Below are 15,937 nucleotides of genomic sequence, written 5' to 3'. Positions count from 1 at the left end.
AAAGGTCTGAAACGTCACAGCTGTCGCACTGAAAGCACAACGCAGTGAACTAGAAACTTTCCATGTGGATGTCAGTCTGGTGTTAAAAGTGAAGAACAACTTTAAAAGCCACCAGACGTTCACCAGAAAACGGACATTTAATAAACTGTACATTTAACAGTCATGTTGTTTCTTCTGTGCAATAAAATGACACAAACAATTCATTTTTTGTAACTCAAAATAAGAAAAAGACATGATTCCACAGAGCACAAATGGCCACAAAAGATGTAAAATGACCGAAATGTGATGCAAAATGACCTCAAAAACATGTAAAACAACCAAAATGCATCACAAGACAACTGCAAAAAGATGTAAAAAGACTAAAATGTGACACCAAATGACTGCAAAGGGATGTCAATGACCAAATATGATGCAAAACGATTACAAACACATGTAAAATGACCAAAATATGATGCAAAACTACCACTAACAACATGAAAAACAACTCAAATCTGAAACAAACTGACCATGAAACTATGTAAAACAACCAAAATAAGATACAAAACCACCACAAAATGAAGTTAATGAGCAAAATGTGACATGCACCCGACCAATGATGATGTGTTGTATCTACTCTCAGATGTACGTCACTTTGGATAAAAGCATCTGCTAAATGGAATTGTGGAATTGTAGAATTGAAGAGCCAAAATGTTGCAAAAATAAAGAACACAAAAAAGATGTAAAACAAGTAAAATGTGATGCAGATTTAAAACGAATAAGTTACATAAAATGACCAAAAAAAGATGGAAATTTAGAAAACATGATGCAAAACGACCAGGAAAGGTAAAATGTGGCACCAAATGACTGGAAACATGTCAATAACCAAAATATGATGCAAAACAACTGGATATAGACGTAAAATGACCAAAACGTAAAATGATGCAAAACAACCACAGAACAACTGAAAAGAGGCCGATTGAATCTTTCTATGTGGATGTCAACTTGGTTTAAGATGAATGACTTCAGTGTCACAGCTGTTGTGTTTCTCTGTCTGGCTTCATGGTGGCAGTGTTGTGTCAGCAGAAAGCGAAGACACACAGACGTGATGTAGCAGCAAATATCACTGCTGTTAACAGGGCAGCCGGTCTTAGCAACACCTTTAAATTCATATTAATGAAGTTGTTAAAAGCCCAAACTGGTATTTGATTTACAGAAATAAGGAACGTACAGCTCAGAACTGCAGCAAGCAGAGAGAGAGAGAGAGAGAGAGAGAGAATAAAAGTAATAAGTGCCATGGTAACCATGAAAAACAAAACCTAGTAAATAATAAATTAAAAATTAATACTGTAGATTAATACTGAAGATTAATCTACAATGTATAAAATAGTTAAATAAAAACCACTGAATGTGTGTCCAAATGTTTGACTGATATTTATCTATATCTACCTGTCATTTCTTTTTGTCTGTCATTTTACTAGATATTCTTTGTAATTTAGCAAAAACAGAGAACATCTGTAAGATAACAGTATTCTAAAAACAATCATTTTTTACAGCGCACATATTATATGTGATAAATAAACTTTTGCATCTTAAATCTTTAAAATCAGAGTTATTTTTACAGTAATTTTATTTTTAAAATCTATATAATAACAATGTTCCTTACAAAATCCACCAGAAAAAATGTTTATACATTTATTGTTTGTGGATTTTGTTAATTCATTCATCAATTAGGATATTTCACTGTAATTTCATGGTCATTTGAGTTATTAATCTAGTGTTTGTTTCTTTAGAATAGTCTGTAAATGTTTTGTTTTTGCACTTCATTTATGAATAAATGACTTTTTTAAAGCTAAATTTTCCAAATTTTAGCACTCTTTTTTGAAGATCTGTTAATTGTAAATAAAACGTGTTTATGTTTTTCGGTCTGTATTTGAATCAGGATCTTTTCTTTTACGTAAATAAACGTTCGCATGTTGAATCTTGTCTTTTTCTTCCTTTATAATCTGTGTCCTTCTCACACGATCTTGTCTATTTGTTGTTGTTGTTGTTGTTGTTCTCGGCTCGTGCTCATCCCGTCGTGTCCCTCCTACTCTGCTGTTTGCCAACACGTGTGGGGGGGTTTCTGGAAACGACGAGCGCATCGCATCCAATCGCTGTTGCCATGACAACGGCTCCGTACCTCCTCCTCATCATCCTCTTCATCCCTGTGCTGCAGTGCATCACTCCCTCATTCCCTCCCTCCCTCCCTCCCTCCCTCCCTCCTTCCGTCTCTCACATCTGGATATCTGCTCTCATCACTGGTTCGGACGCGCCTCCAGGAGCAAGACGCTGCCGCCGTGTGCGTCCTCCGGCTCAGAAGAAGAAGAAGAAGAAGAAGAAGCTGGGGGAAACCGTCCACCTCTGACCCGTCAACACGTATTCGCAAACTCCGTGTTCTGGAGGCGGGTTCCGGTAAAGAGTTCGGCTGGGATTCATGCGCCGGAATGCACCGACGAACGGCGCACTTTGCACCGCCTCCAGAGACGCACAGGAGGCGGCTGTAACTCCCGCTGGGCTCCCGACATGTAGCTGTGGATGTTTGGAAAGCAGGGAAGCAATAACACTGACTGACTGACTGATGAGGCAATAACAAGACTCCACTGTCATTTCTTCCAAAGCCAAAGAGACTCCGCTCCACTCTGCTTCCACTTTCTGCTCAGAGGAAACTCATGTGACTTGGTCCTCCAGCACATCACATCCACACATCAGTCTTCCAGCAGCTGCACAGCCAGGAGGGTGCGCCGGCCTGTATAAATAGTTGAACAAAGGCTCCTTTTTGGAGGCCGAAACCTGAGAGCAGGACTGATTCCTCCCTCTGGTAACCCTACCCTGCCAGACACATGGAGGACTGGTCTAGATCCTGGGAGGTGTCGGGCTGTACAGGTGTATCACAAGTGTGAGCTGGAAACTACACAAGAACAAGAAAAAGAAGAAGAAGAAGAAAAAGAAGAAGAAGAAGAAGAGGAGGAGTAGGAGTAGGAGGAGGACCACACCCAGCAGCATCAGGACAGTCTCCTCCTCCCAGACTTTAAATCCTGCTCAGGACGTCTGAGGCCTGCCAGAGCTCTGAGGTGTTGGATCTGCCTGTTTGTGTGTCTGTTTGTGTGTCTGTCTGTCCGCCGAGAGCCACCATGATGTCTGCAGGACGACACCTGCTGCCTCTGGCCCTGCTGCTGGCCCTTCAAGGTGAGTGGGGGGGGCTGTTGTGGGGTCGCCATGGTGACGCCACCACGGCAACACCTCGGCGACGTGCACGAGGTCTGCGCGTGCGTGTGTGCTGTTGTGTTTTTTGTGGGTTCAGATTGGAGATGTATGTGTTGTTGTTGTTGTTGTTGTTGGTCCGTGGCTGTGCTCACTTAAAAAGCCCAGCTGTTCAGACTGTGGTCTACACATGTGAGGGGAGATCAGCTTTAAAATGGAGGACACACACACACACACACACACACACACACACACACACACACACACACACACACACACACACACACACACACACACACACACACACACACACACACACACACACACACACACACACACACACACAGACAAACAGCAGCTGTGTTGCTTCCAAAAGTGCTTCAAAATGTATATTTTTTAAAAATAGTAATTTGGTGTTTTACATTGAGTGACAGCAAAATTACACTGTTTTACTGTATTTAAATCAGCTCAGATACTGGTTGATATTGTCACAGTTTTTGAACATCACAGTATTCAACTTCATCACAGATTTTTAAATATTCTATAATGACTCTTTTTACAGTGAACATTTATTTTCTTAAAGCTGAGATAAAGCTAGTAAATTGGTTAACATGAGGGAAACAAAAAGCATTAAAAGTGAGTGTTTGTCGGTGTTGACAGGGAGCTGAAACAGAAGTGAAGCTTGGCTACAATAAAGAAGGTTACACAACCTTTCAGGGGTTAGTTCAGGACTCCAGCAAGCGAACACATCTGGAGCTGGACGCTCGGCAGGAAATTTGTAATCTCCCAAACCCAGAGGAGAGGGTTGGGGGTTAAGCATGGCAGTTTGTACATTTTTGTCCACTGAAATGTGCTGAAACACTCGAGGTGGAAGTGAAGGAATGGAGACGTATTACATAAAGTAAATATAATTAACTTTTTGCGTTTCTAAGCATGATAGAGGAAGTAAGCCACCTACCGCCTGCAGTGGAGAAACACGTAATCTGATGTTTTTCTGAAATAAAAACACAAGAATAATTGGAAGTTAGAAGCAAATGACCTGAAACACCTTACAGTAACTCTTTAAACACCAGAACTCGCCAGCAAGTTTCAAAGAGAAACACAGAGAGACACACTGGAGACTCAGATGATTTCGGTTGAGATGAAGGTTTACTGATGTCAGCAGCAGTTCCTGTGGACATTACCGGCATCAGTTCTGAGGATTCTCTTCAACCTTCAGGCATACATTGTAGTTGGAAGGAATGCCAGATTTAGATTACAAACTAACATGGAGACAACTTAGACTAGACAACATCTAACCTTGACCAGGTCAGGGAGTCCTAATATATCTTCTTCTACAACATCCTCACATGTCTTCTTCTTACAACATCTGTCTTTCTCATGGCCATATTAGGGCGAAACAAGCCTGAATGTGCTCACAGTCTAAGTACAGAGAAGTAAAAAGGGAACAGGGTTAAAGGGTGGTAACCTGTAGGATAATATGAGATGACCTATTGGATCTATAGGAAGATTTAGGTTGACTTCAGTCAAGGAAACACCTTAGCAAGGGGAAAGAGGAACTTTTCCTTCACAAAAGACGTTATATTTTCAAAAATTGCTTTAATGACACCATTTATCAGCCAGAAACTGTAGAAAGAATCATCAGATTTTCAACTTTCCGATGCTCCTTGAACTACTCATCTGTGACGTACAGTTCAGTGGTAAAACAAAACCAGGTCTGAGCCTAAAACTGTGACTTTGTTTAATCATGAAAAAGTTTGCTTCATTTATACCCACAGTTACAAAGTTTGAATGTAAAAGTTACACATAAATAGAAAACTAATAGGATTTACCCTAAAATGACTCTTTACATAAAGGGCTGCATATTAAATTACAGACAATTATTTTCATTTCATGTTTGTAATTTAAGAGCAGAAATAATACTGTGTAAATTATTAACTACATTTTCTTTTAACCCTCCTGTTGTCTTCATTTATGGGCACCAAAAAATATTGTTTCCTTGTCTAAAAAAAATCCAAGTCAGCAAAAAAATTCCCCAAATTTCAGAAAATTTGCAAAACCTTCAGGAAGAAAATCCCAATAATTCCTAAAAAGTTTCCATTAAAAGTTTTATTTAAAAAAAAAAAAAAAAAATACCCCAAATTTGGCAAGAAAATTCTTGTAAATATTTTCAAAAAATGAGTAAAAATCTTGCAAAAAATCCTAAAAATATTTAAAGTGATTCCATATATATCAGTAAAACTTCTAATGTTTTCTTTAAGAACATTCACCAAAAAAATCAACAAAATCCATTTCGCTGGATTTTGGTTGATTTTTTTGGTGAATGTTCTTAAACATTTTTAAAATCTTTTTTTCCACCAAAAAATGTTCAAAGATTTCCCAAAAATGTTGAAAGTGTGGACATCAGAAGTTTCACATTGAAAATATATATTTTTTCCACATTTTCAAATTTTAAAACGGGTCAATTTTGACCCGCATGGTGACACGAGGGTTTAAAAAAGCAAAACAAGAGAGAAAATGTAGTTTTGCATTATTGGTATAATACCTAAAATGACTGTAAATTTAGAGACTTTTCTATACAATTTATTAAAAACCTTCCGTAAAGTTTGAGTTATTTTCTGTAAAATGCGCTTTTCTTTTTCCCGCGGCAGCTGTTTATTCATCATTTTGTCAGACAAATTCCCTGAATATCAGCACCATTACACAAATGGGTTTTTTGTGTGTGTTCTGATTAATTAGCAGAATATAAAAATCCCGACACACATCACTGAGGCGGTCGTGTGATCTTTGTTTTTCAAACTGCATCTGATGGCACCTTTAATGGCAGCTCAGGAGCCTTTTAGTCTGCAAACGGCTCCGAGTTACGATCAGAGCAGATCAGCGTCAACAATAAGAAGAACCACAGGAGCCATTGGGACTCCAGTCATTCCATCAGTCTCTCCGACCGCTGTGGTGGAAATCACATTAGAGATCATCCCAGGCATCAGGCTGCAACCGAACCCGATTAGAGCTGCTCGAGTGCCACACTGCAGAAGGACTTTCAAACTTCCATTTGCTCTGATTTATGTAGTTTTCATTCAGAAAAGTGTTTCCGCGCAGAGCGATGAAAAAGTTTGGAGCTTTTCCAAACATCAGTTAAAATTTTTTTGCAGCTTTTTCAGCACAAACACCTTTTCAAATTATTCTCAGCTTTTCATCAGTCACCTCTTATTGTAGCTGAGTGGAAACTGAGGTTTTACTAACCACAGAAATCTGTGTAGATATGCTAATCCTTATGCTTTAATTTCTTTACATGCTTGGCTTCTACAATTCTTCTAATTTTTTATATTTTAATTGTAATTTTTAAAAACAACTTTCCAAGGTTTGCTGAGTTACAGATAACTTCAAGAATCGCAGAATAAAATGTTTATATTTCAACATTAACCGTAAAAAAAAAAAAAAAAAAAGAGGGGGGGGGGATAAACAAGCCAAAATTTTACATAATGTTCTCATCAAAAATTGGTATTTTTATGCCAATTTCTTCTTTTAAAACATTTGAATGTGAAATTACAGTTTTTACTGTGAAAAGTTTTTTAGCTGTCAGTTTTACAGATTTTCCCAATTTTGTTAATTAACAGATATCGATAAATCACAAAAGAAGCATTAATTAACATGTTAATTGTAAAAACAAATCAAAGAAATAAAAACGTTAAAACCGTTAATGTCCACATTAAAAATCTGTTTGACCATAAAATTACTTTTTTTTCTAAATTTAAATCAACCAAAATTATCATTCTACAGATATTTTCTATAATAAAAAAAGGTAAAAAAATATACACACACACACACACACACACACACACACACACACACACACACACACACACACACACACATATATATATATGTATATATATATACAGTTTTTGAAAAAAATATATTTGTATTTATTTATTTTATTTATACAGTTTTTGAGTGTTACAGTATAGTACACTTGCTGCCAGATTTTTATAATTTTTTTCTTCACAGTCTATCTGCTTTGTGAAAACACTGCCGGCAGGTTTTTTTTTTTTCTTTTTTGCAGCATTTGTTTGGAACAAACCTTTTTATTTTTGATATGTTTTTAAACAAGACACATTGAAGCAGAAAATGATTTTGATGAAATATCAGAGTTTGAAGTTTAAGTTTACTATTTCTGCTTCTGGTAAACTGTATAATTTTGGTGATTTTTTAACGATGACACCTCTGTCAGCCCCACCTGCAGGTTTTGGGATTCAGAGGGTTGATGTAAATCACATTTCAGAGATCATTTTAAGCAGCAGGCTGCAGCATAAACTAATTAGGTCTGCTTGAGTGCAGCTCTGCAGCAAAACATCCATTTTGTCTGATTTATGGACTGCGCTACCGTTTGCAGCTTTTGCAGCTCAGTAAAGTGTACTGATTATTTTCAGCTACATTTAAACACGGCCCTGTAACGGGAACAACATGCGATTTGTGCTCCATCTGCAGCTGCTGCACGGCTCTAAATCTGAGAGAGCCTCATCCTGAATTCTATTTTTATTGCGAGATCTGTTCTAACCCTCAAATCTGGAGCGAGATTCTGAACCGCGACCTAATTGCAGGCTGCATGTGACCTGCTGGCTGGTGTCGACATGCAAACGGACACACACACACCTGAGCCTCTGCTGGTCCAGATGTGCGTTTGTAATCCAGCTGCTGGAGCTCTGCAGGACGAGCTGACCTTCAGTTTGCATTAGTGGAGCTAAAAAACAAATCAGTGCCACGTCCAGATTAATGATCAGCTGTCAGCAGACGTCCTTCATCGGGTCTCTCATGAATATTGGGAAAAAATACTTTATTACGGCCTGTTGGGATCAGAAAATATGTCTGTTTTAATCAATGACTTCATCCCAGTCGGTTTGTAAATAATTTAGAATAATTTCTGCTTCACTGAGAACATATAGCCTCAACTAGGTCCCAGAATTTTTACTAACTCAGATAAACACAAAAAGCCATAAACCTCTGAACTGTAAATAGTTTCTGGCTGTTTTTGTGGCTTTTTCAGTTCAGAAAATGTCCAATCTGCCAAGAAAACTAGAATAATTATTTTCAGCTTTTCATCAGTCACCTCTTTTTCCAGCTGAATGCACTTTGACATCCTGAAAAATTAAGGTTTTAGAAAGTTTACTCACAGATAAGCAGATCCAGTAATGTGAGAAAACAGATATTTTACTCTTTACATTTATAATTTGTTTCCATATGTGTCTCCTGCACTGTAAAAATGAAAGTTTTTCTTGATTTCTCAAAGAAAATTAGTTATTTTACAGATGCTTCTTTTTATTTTGCAATTAATTACAAATAATATGTCAATTTAAAATCTAATCAATTTCTGACTGAAAAAAATACACATGAAGTGATAAATGATCAATATTAGTCTTAGTTTGGGTTGTTTTTTCAAATTCTAAGGGGAAAATGAAATCAAAGAGAGTCAGAACAGTGACTCTCCATACTATATTTTATAATTGCATCTTGAATTTGTCTTAATGTCTGCTTTTCATCAGACAATCCTTTTTCAGTAGCAGTTCCGCTCTTATCTCCTCTCTGATTACTGTAAACACTGCCTGCAGTTCAGCTGGAAAGTTACTGAATTTTTGTCTCGTGACTGTTGGTCACAGCTGTGTCACTGAGGTCTTCGTAGTTGAGCAGAGCTGTGCAAATTTTTTAAATTTTTATGGTAATTGTTTAGGTCTAATGGGTGATTTTTGGGAAATTTTAAAATGAGACATGTAGAATCAAGTAATTTTGATGAAATATTTGACTCTAAGCTCACATCTGGTTATTTTTGCATAGAGATGAAGCACGGAAATGTTAAAATCTTGACAATTCTTTCAATTTTTCAGTTTCTGGCTGATAAATAGTGTCATTTTGGCAATTTGCCTTTCAAGCGTGCTGCTGTTTTTGGGCTCAGAGGGTTAAACAGTTATCAACACACAGCTGTGCAGCTCGAATCGGACGTACAGAATAACGCTGCCGAGGATTAGAAGAGAAACTAAAGGGGCAGCTGTAACAATCACTCAGGAATGAATGAATGAATGAATGAGGGGTAGACAGAAAGAAGCAGAGGAGGCTGATGTCTGATAAGAAGAGCAGCTGTCAGCGCCGCGATGCTTCATCAGCAGCAGCTTCTTTCACGGAGCTTGTAGAAACTGTGTTGGACGACGGCAGGTCATGAATCAGCGCAAGGACGAATCATTTTCTCCACACGACCTGTCACCTGGGCAAATCATGGAGAGAAAATGATTTGTGATTTAACAACAACAACGAGGAGTAATTATTCCATGCTGACCTCCCTATAGTCCCGCACACCATTTTAGGATCATTGAGGCACCTGAGTTCACTGTTTTGGTTCAGTCTAAAGTAGGTGCAAATTAAAAACAACTTCTTAACTAGTAATCAATCACACTATCCATCAATAAGGGATTTCCTGATCCATGTCCCGATTGAGGCATTTTTTAACTTATCAGCATGAACCAAAGCCCAATCCAACATTTTCCATTAACAACTGATAAATCTATATTACAAATTGAGCGCACACAACATTTTTCTTTTGCTGAGCTACTATTTGAAGCCACAGATAAATGATAGGAGCTTCATAATTCCCATGTGTCATTGTTTTCTAGAAGTATTATCAGAGCCGATCCCGCTTTACTTCTGTCTAGAGGTCATTAAGTGTCACAGAGGTCTTTGTCATGGTGCCCTTTACTAGCCAACCCCCCACAATGCACTCTACTTGTCAACACAAACTGCCCATAGTGACCGCCTCCTCTGATCACTAAAGAGTTAAACAATAAAAGATGCCTCCTGGTGGAACAACCTGGTACTACAGCAAATCTACAATACATTTTCTGACATTCATGTCTTTTGTCCTTTGCATTACAGATTAATATATTTTCAATGGTTTCAACGAAGTTGAAAATCAGTCCTAAACCACATTTAAAGCCAGTTTAAAATGTGCCCAGAAGATGCTCTGAAACCACTCTAAAACCAAATGCAGAACCAGTCCTAAATCAAGCCTAAACTCAGCCCAGTAGATGCTTTCAACTTGCACGTATGAGCTCTGACCAGAAACCATTAACCTGAACAGAAGTCTCTGTCATGGTGCCACTTTACTAGCTAAACCCCCACAATGCTCTCTGCCTGCCCACATGAACTACCCATTGTTACCACCTCTGGTCTCTAGAGTATTTAACAGTAAGAGGCTTCACTTGGTGGAACAAGCAGGGACAGCTAATCCGCACTTAGTTTTCTGACATGCATGTTCTTCATCCTTTGCCTTATTACTCTGCCAAGGACCGCGGTGGAGTTATGTGATGATCGTGTTTGTCTGTCTGTGAGCAGCATGACTCAAAAATGGAATAACGGATTTGGATGAAATTTTTTAGAGAAGGTCACAAATGACACAAGAACCAGCTCATTACATTTTGGCAGTGATGCAACTTATAGACTGGATCCACGGATTTGTTAAACATTTCTGTATCTTTGCGAGATATAGCGGCACGACATCACTGTACCTATGACAACAAGTGAACACTACATCAGCTGCCTGCTGATGATCACATGATTGCGATCCTACTACAAATCCACCGCTGCAGACTTATCGGGATTTATCCATCAGAAATAATACAAGGAACAATTGATTAAATTGTGGGGGTGTTTCTGAGTCCCATCAGCTTTGCTACATATTTAGGTCAGGCGATTCGGTATCCGTACATAACTTTGGTTGTTTTTGTAATTGGTTATTATATTGATTATATTAATATAAACCAGTCCTTTACCAAGTCTAAAGCCATTTTAAAACCTGCCCAATGGATGCTCTCCACTTGTCATTAACCTCCACAGTAGTCTTTGTCTTGGTGCCCGTTCCAATGTAAACCCCCACAATGCTCTCTGTTTGCCAACGTGAACAGCCTGTAGTCTGAGTGACGCCTCCTTGGCTGAAAGGTTTTCTGTCTCTTTATGATACCTGCACTCAGCAGCCACTTTATTACCAGTACCTGTGAAATTTAGTGCAATCCAATGCAACATTTCCATCAAGAAATCTGCACTGTAAAAAAAAAAAAAAAAAAAAAAAAAAAGCCGAAAAGTGAAAAAAAAATACAACTGGAAATGGTATGGAATGTTGTAACTGATAAAACAATGAAAATAACAGCAAGTGTCTGTAAACTAAAGATGTTTTAGCTGATTTACAATAAAAGTGTGATTTTCTGGTCACACATTGTAAAACAACAAATTATTATTTGTAAAAACACAAACTTTTTAATGTTCACATTATATACAATTTCAGGTTTGTTACTTTTTATGGTCAATGGGTAATCAGTTCTTTTGTCTATTTTACGAGATATTACGTGTAATTTAACAAAAATGGGGGAAAAGGGAAAATAAAATTTTCATTTTTCAGTTCTTTACATACATCATTTTTTCTTTCATATAACAGCAAACATATGTACAAATAAGAATATTTTAGCTGATTTAATTTGTGTTAATTTACTGCAAAAAAAGCTGTAATTTCGCAGTCAAACACTGCAAGAAAAGTAATTACTATTTGTAAAAATACAGGAAATGATGTAGTTTGGTCCTGTTTTTAATGATTAACTTGTTAATTAAGCCTTTTTGCTGTGATTCTACTGAATGTTATTGCATCTTTAACTCACAAAACAGGAAAAAAATTACAATTAAAAGACCAGCTAGGAAATCATTTACCATTTTTACAACCATAAGACACACCATTTTTCTAGCATAAACACCAAATATATATAAACTTATGATTTTTTTTTTTTTGCTGCTTAAAAAGCTGTAAAATAGTTTATTTTCATGTTGAAAAGAGCAAATTACTATTTTTGATGTGGACGTTATGTACAGTTTTAGCCTGATTATTTACAGTTAAGATGTAAATTATTATGTGGATCTGTGAATTTACTAATTAATGGGGAAAATCTGTAAAATAGACAAAAAGACACTTTATTTTACGGTATATTGTCAGAAGCTTCTGTATTTTCAGAAAGTTGATCATTCTCCTCTACTGTTAAGTTCAAAGCTGGTGCGGCTTAATATGTTATTTCTGCAGATGTATGATTACATAACAACAACAACAAACTAACAAAAACACATCTTAAAGCTCCATATTAGAAAATATTTCACAATCACTTGTTTCAGTCTCATAATTTTTCAGTTTTAACTTTCTGCTGAGAATTTGAGCTGCAGTTTGCGGTAAATAAAAAGCATTTTTACAGCACATTTTCCCGTTGAAGCAGGAAACAAACAGATGTGAGCAACACAAAGAGGTTTGATTAGAGCATCTGTGTGCACAAACGCTCACAGTCCCAGAGCAGTTACACATTTTAGTGGTTACACTTGTGCTTTTGCGGGAAAAGAAAAGCACAGTGGGTCTCTGAGGAGAGGATTTCCTGACAAAAGGATGAATGCACGCCTTGTGTTTCGTTGTTCACAAGCGAGTCGGATCTGTTTTGTAAAGAGCAAAATGTCACAGAACAGTCCTGAGTGCAGAAAGAATGAAGTGAGATCGACATGAAGCTATTCAGCGGTCAGAGATCTCAATCTGCATCAGAAGAGCAGCTACAGGGAATAATGGGAGACTTGTGCTACAGTGTTCTGTATTCGTGTCAGTGTTGCGAAAGAAACCAAAATCTGCAACAAACAAGATTTATTCCTTGTTTCATGGCCTAAATTCACCCCAAATTTCACTGAAACCAGCCACATTAACATTTTAAATAAGAAATATACATTTAAGGGTTTTATTTAAAGTTATGAACACTGAGAAAAATTAATGCTTTTAACTGTTTAAAGTGTAGTTTTTACACTTTACTGCTATTTTATACACTTGATAACTTCTAAAATCACAGAAAAACTCTTCATTTACACGGTAATCATATAGAAATTTGCCAAAACGGTACATAACGTCCACATCAAAAATCTGTATTTTTACTACTTTCATTAATTCTTTCACAACATTTGACTGTGAAATACACAATTTTATGAATAAGACATGCAGAATAAAGGGATATTGCTGAAATATCACAATTTCAAGTTCAGATTTGGTTATTTTTTCCTGATGGAATCGCATGTGACAGATGATCAGTTCAAGGACCGTCCGAAACTTGAGTATCTCATGTTTCTTTTTCCCAGTTTCTAGCTAATAAATTGTGTAATTTTGGTGTTTTTGGTGAAGATAATGTACTTTTTAAATCCACCAGCAGGTTTTGTGGTTTCGAGAGTTAATTTTTGCAACTGAGATTTTTGCTTGTGTTTAACATTTTAACTCTGTAAGACCCAAATATAGAAAGAAAGAGCAATAAAATAAAATAAAAAAAATGTTATACCCAAATATAAAAAAATTGCAAAAAACAAAACCATATATATATATATATAATTATTTACACTGTAAAACATTTACTTTTTTAACAGTTAACATTAACTGTAATTTTTAAAATCAGTTTCCTGGTATTTAGCCGATTTTCTCTGTTGTGTTAAATTTCAGATAATATTTTGTAAAGTTTAAAAAAATGTAAATCTGTATTTTTACAAATTCTAATTTGTGATTTTATCACATTTGACCATAAAATTTAGCTACTTTATGAATGAGACATGACATGATTTTGATGAAGTATCATAAATCTAGATTTGGTCATTTTCCTGATGTCACAGATGGTTAGTTCAAGGACTGTTGGAAATTCAAAAATCCAATGTTTCTTTTCATTTTGGGAGTGAATGCACCAGGAAATGTTTGAAAGGTGGGTTTAATTACAGAACATTGCAGGTTTTTCTTGACAGTGGAGTCAAAAAAAAGTCTATTTCTGTGTGATTTTGTTTTTAACTCAGTGTAAGGAAAATGGTGGACGTGTTGTTTTGGGACTCCACAGAACAGCGCTGTGTTCTTGAGGCATCGGACAGGAAAAGTCATGTTCTTCTGGTGTTCCATCGCAGGACAATGTGACGGCTTTGTGGAGCGAAATGAAAGAGACGCTCTCAGAGCTTCAATGGTCGACTTGTTCCAGCTCAAACTTGTTTTGGTCGTTCAGTGTCGAGGGGAAGGTCACAGATGTTTGGCATTTCTCCAGATTATTTACATCCACCGTACATGTGCTGTCCGTGGTAATGCAGCTGTGGAAGCTGACGTTTTAATCCCCAAGCTGTTTTTTTTTTTGCCATGTTTATACTATTTTCTTTTCTCCCTCTTATGCAGTGTAAAAAGTAACTGCACATTTACACAATTTTACCTTTGTATTTTACAGATTTTTTTCTGAAATATTTGAAATTTGTGAAAATATCAGTAAAAATACAAAAACAGAGTGAATAACATGAAAAATAAGATATATGAATGTATTTTAAAGATTTTCTGTAACATTGCATACACTGTAAACTGAATTTTTTGGAATAATTTACTGTTACTTTAAAGGTTTTTGTTAAATTAAATAATAAAAGTACAGGAAAAAAATCTGAATTCATGTTAACTGTATAAAAATAACAGCTCATAATTGTAAATAATGTCCACATTAAAAAAAAAAGCATTTTTATGAATAGTAATTCACTTTTACACAATGTCTTACAGGACAATTACACTTATTTAGGTAGTTAAAATCAGCAAAAATACTATTATTTACAGATAGTTGCCATTATTTGAAAGAAAAAATGTGTATATTATCAATTGAAAAATGACAAATACTTGAATTTTACTGATTCAGTATCTAGTAAAGTCACAGAAACCATATTAATACAGTGTATGAAAACTCAAAATATACAATTTATTATTGTTATTATTATTGTTATAAATGTTTAGAGATTTTTATTTATATCTTTTCAAAGGAAAATACATTCATTTTATGCTTTTTAAAACAATAAATATGTAAGAAATATTAGATTTTTAAGTAAAGTTACATGTAAAAACTCATATTACACTTAATCAGATCTAAAATTAACAATAAATTCTTGCAGCACTTTTACAACAGTATCTTTTGTATTTTTACAAGATTTTTTACATAGAATTTATATTGAAAAATGAGCTAATAATGCACTTTTATTATTTGTATCATCACATAGTCAACCATATTTATTGGCAATTACATATCCAAACATATTACTGTTAGATTAATGTTAGAAAATGTTTTTTTAATTATCGAGAAATTCCTTTTGTTTTAATGGAATTGTAATTTTCTACTATCGTACAGTAGTTTTGGTGCCTCAGGAGCTGGAATTTTACCGTGTTTTTATTTACAGTTTGTGTTTTTTCCAGTTGGTGTTTATTTCCAGTGTTGCCAGCTGAGTAAATAACCCTGTTTGTACTTTCTTTAGCTCCTGCGTCTCCCCTCAGCGGGTCGATTTTGTGCAGCTCAGTCAGGTTTTGTTGCTTTGTGGGCCTCGGGGGTGAACGGCCACCGATACGAGGGATTAACCAGCCAAACCCCCTGTCAGGGAAATAAACTCCTAATCTGCAATTTCTGGAATATCCGTTGCATAATCCTGAACCTCAGTCTGCAGATTACGCAATGGATTTGCATTTTGCTGCTGTGTGTGTGTGTGTGTGTGTGTGTGTGTGTGTGTGTGTGTGTGTGTGTGTGTGTGTGTGTGTGTGTGTTGCTGTTGAATCACTGCTGAGGCACTCTGTGACTCTGTTTAGTCTGCACTTTGGATGTTGCTTCCCTTTGTGTCTGCTCGCATGTTTGTC

General features: G+C 36.3%; 1 protein-coding gene across 2 annotated transcripts in view; it reads left to right on the top strand.

Annotated features, from left to right (window-relative positions):
• Window positions 1-2,254: 2,254 nt before the first annotated feature.
• scn1ba (sodium channel, voltage-gated, type I, beta a) overlaps window positions 2,255-15,937 on the top strand; it is a 32,574-nt gene continuing 18,891 nt past the window's right edge. The window contains exon 1 of one of the 2 annotated variants that reach the window (XM_023294484.3): window positions 2,255-3,204. In XM_023294484.3, the coding sequence (XP_023150252.2) occupies window positions 3,150-3,204 (55 nt within the window). In that variant the 5' untranslated portion in view covers window positions 2,255-3,149. The remainder of the gene's footprint in view (window positions 3,205-15,937) is intronic. The other variant, XM_023294485.3, reaches the window with a different exon arrangement.

This window comes from Amphiprion ocellaris, chromosome 9, assembly GCF_022539595.1.
Source record: "Amphiprion ocellaris isolate individual 3 ecotype Okinawa chromosome 9, ASM2253959v1, whole genome shotgun sequence".
NCBI classification, from domain to species: domain Eukaryota; kingdom Metazoa; phylum Chordata; class Actinopteri; family Pomacentridae; genus Amphiprion; species Amphiprion ocellaris.
The sequence above is the reverse complement of the archived record's forward strand: the minus strand, read 5'-3'. Positions and strand labels throughout refer to the sequence as shown.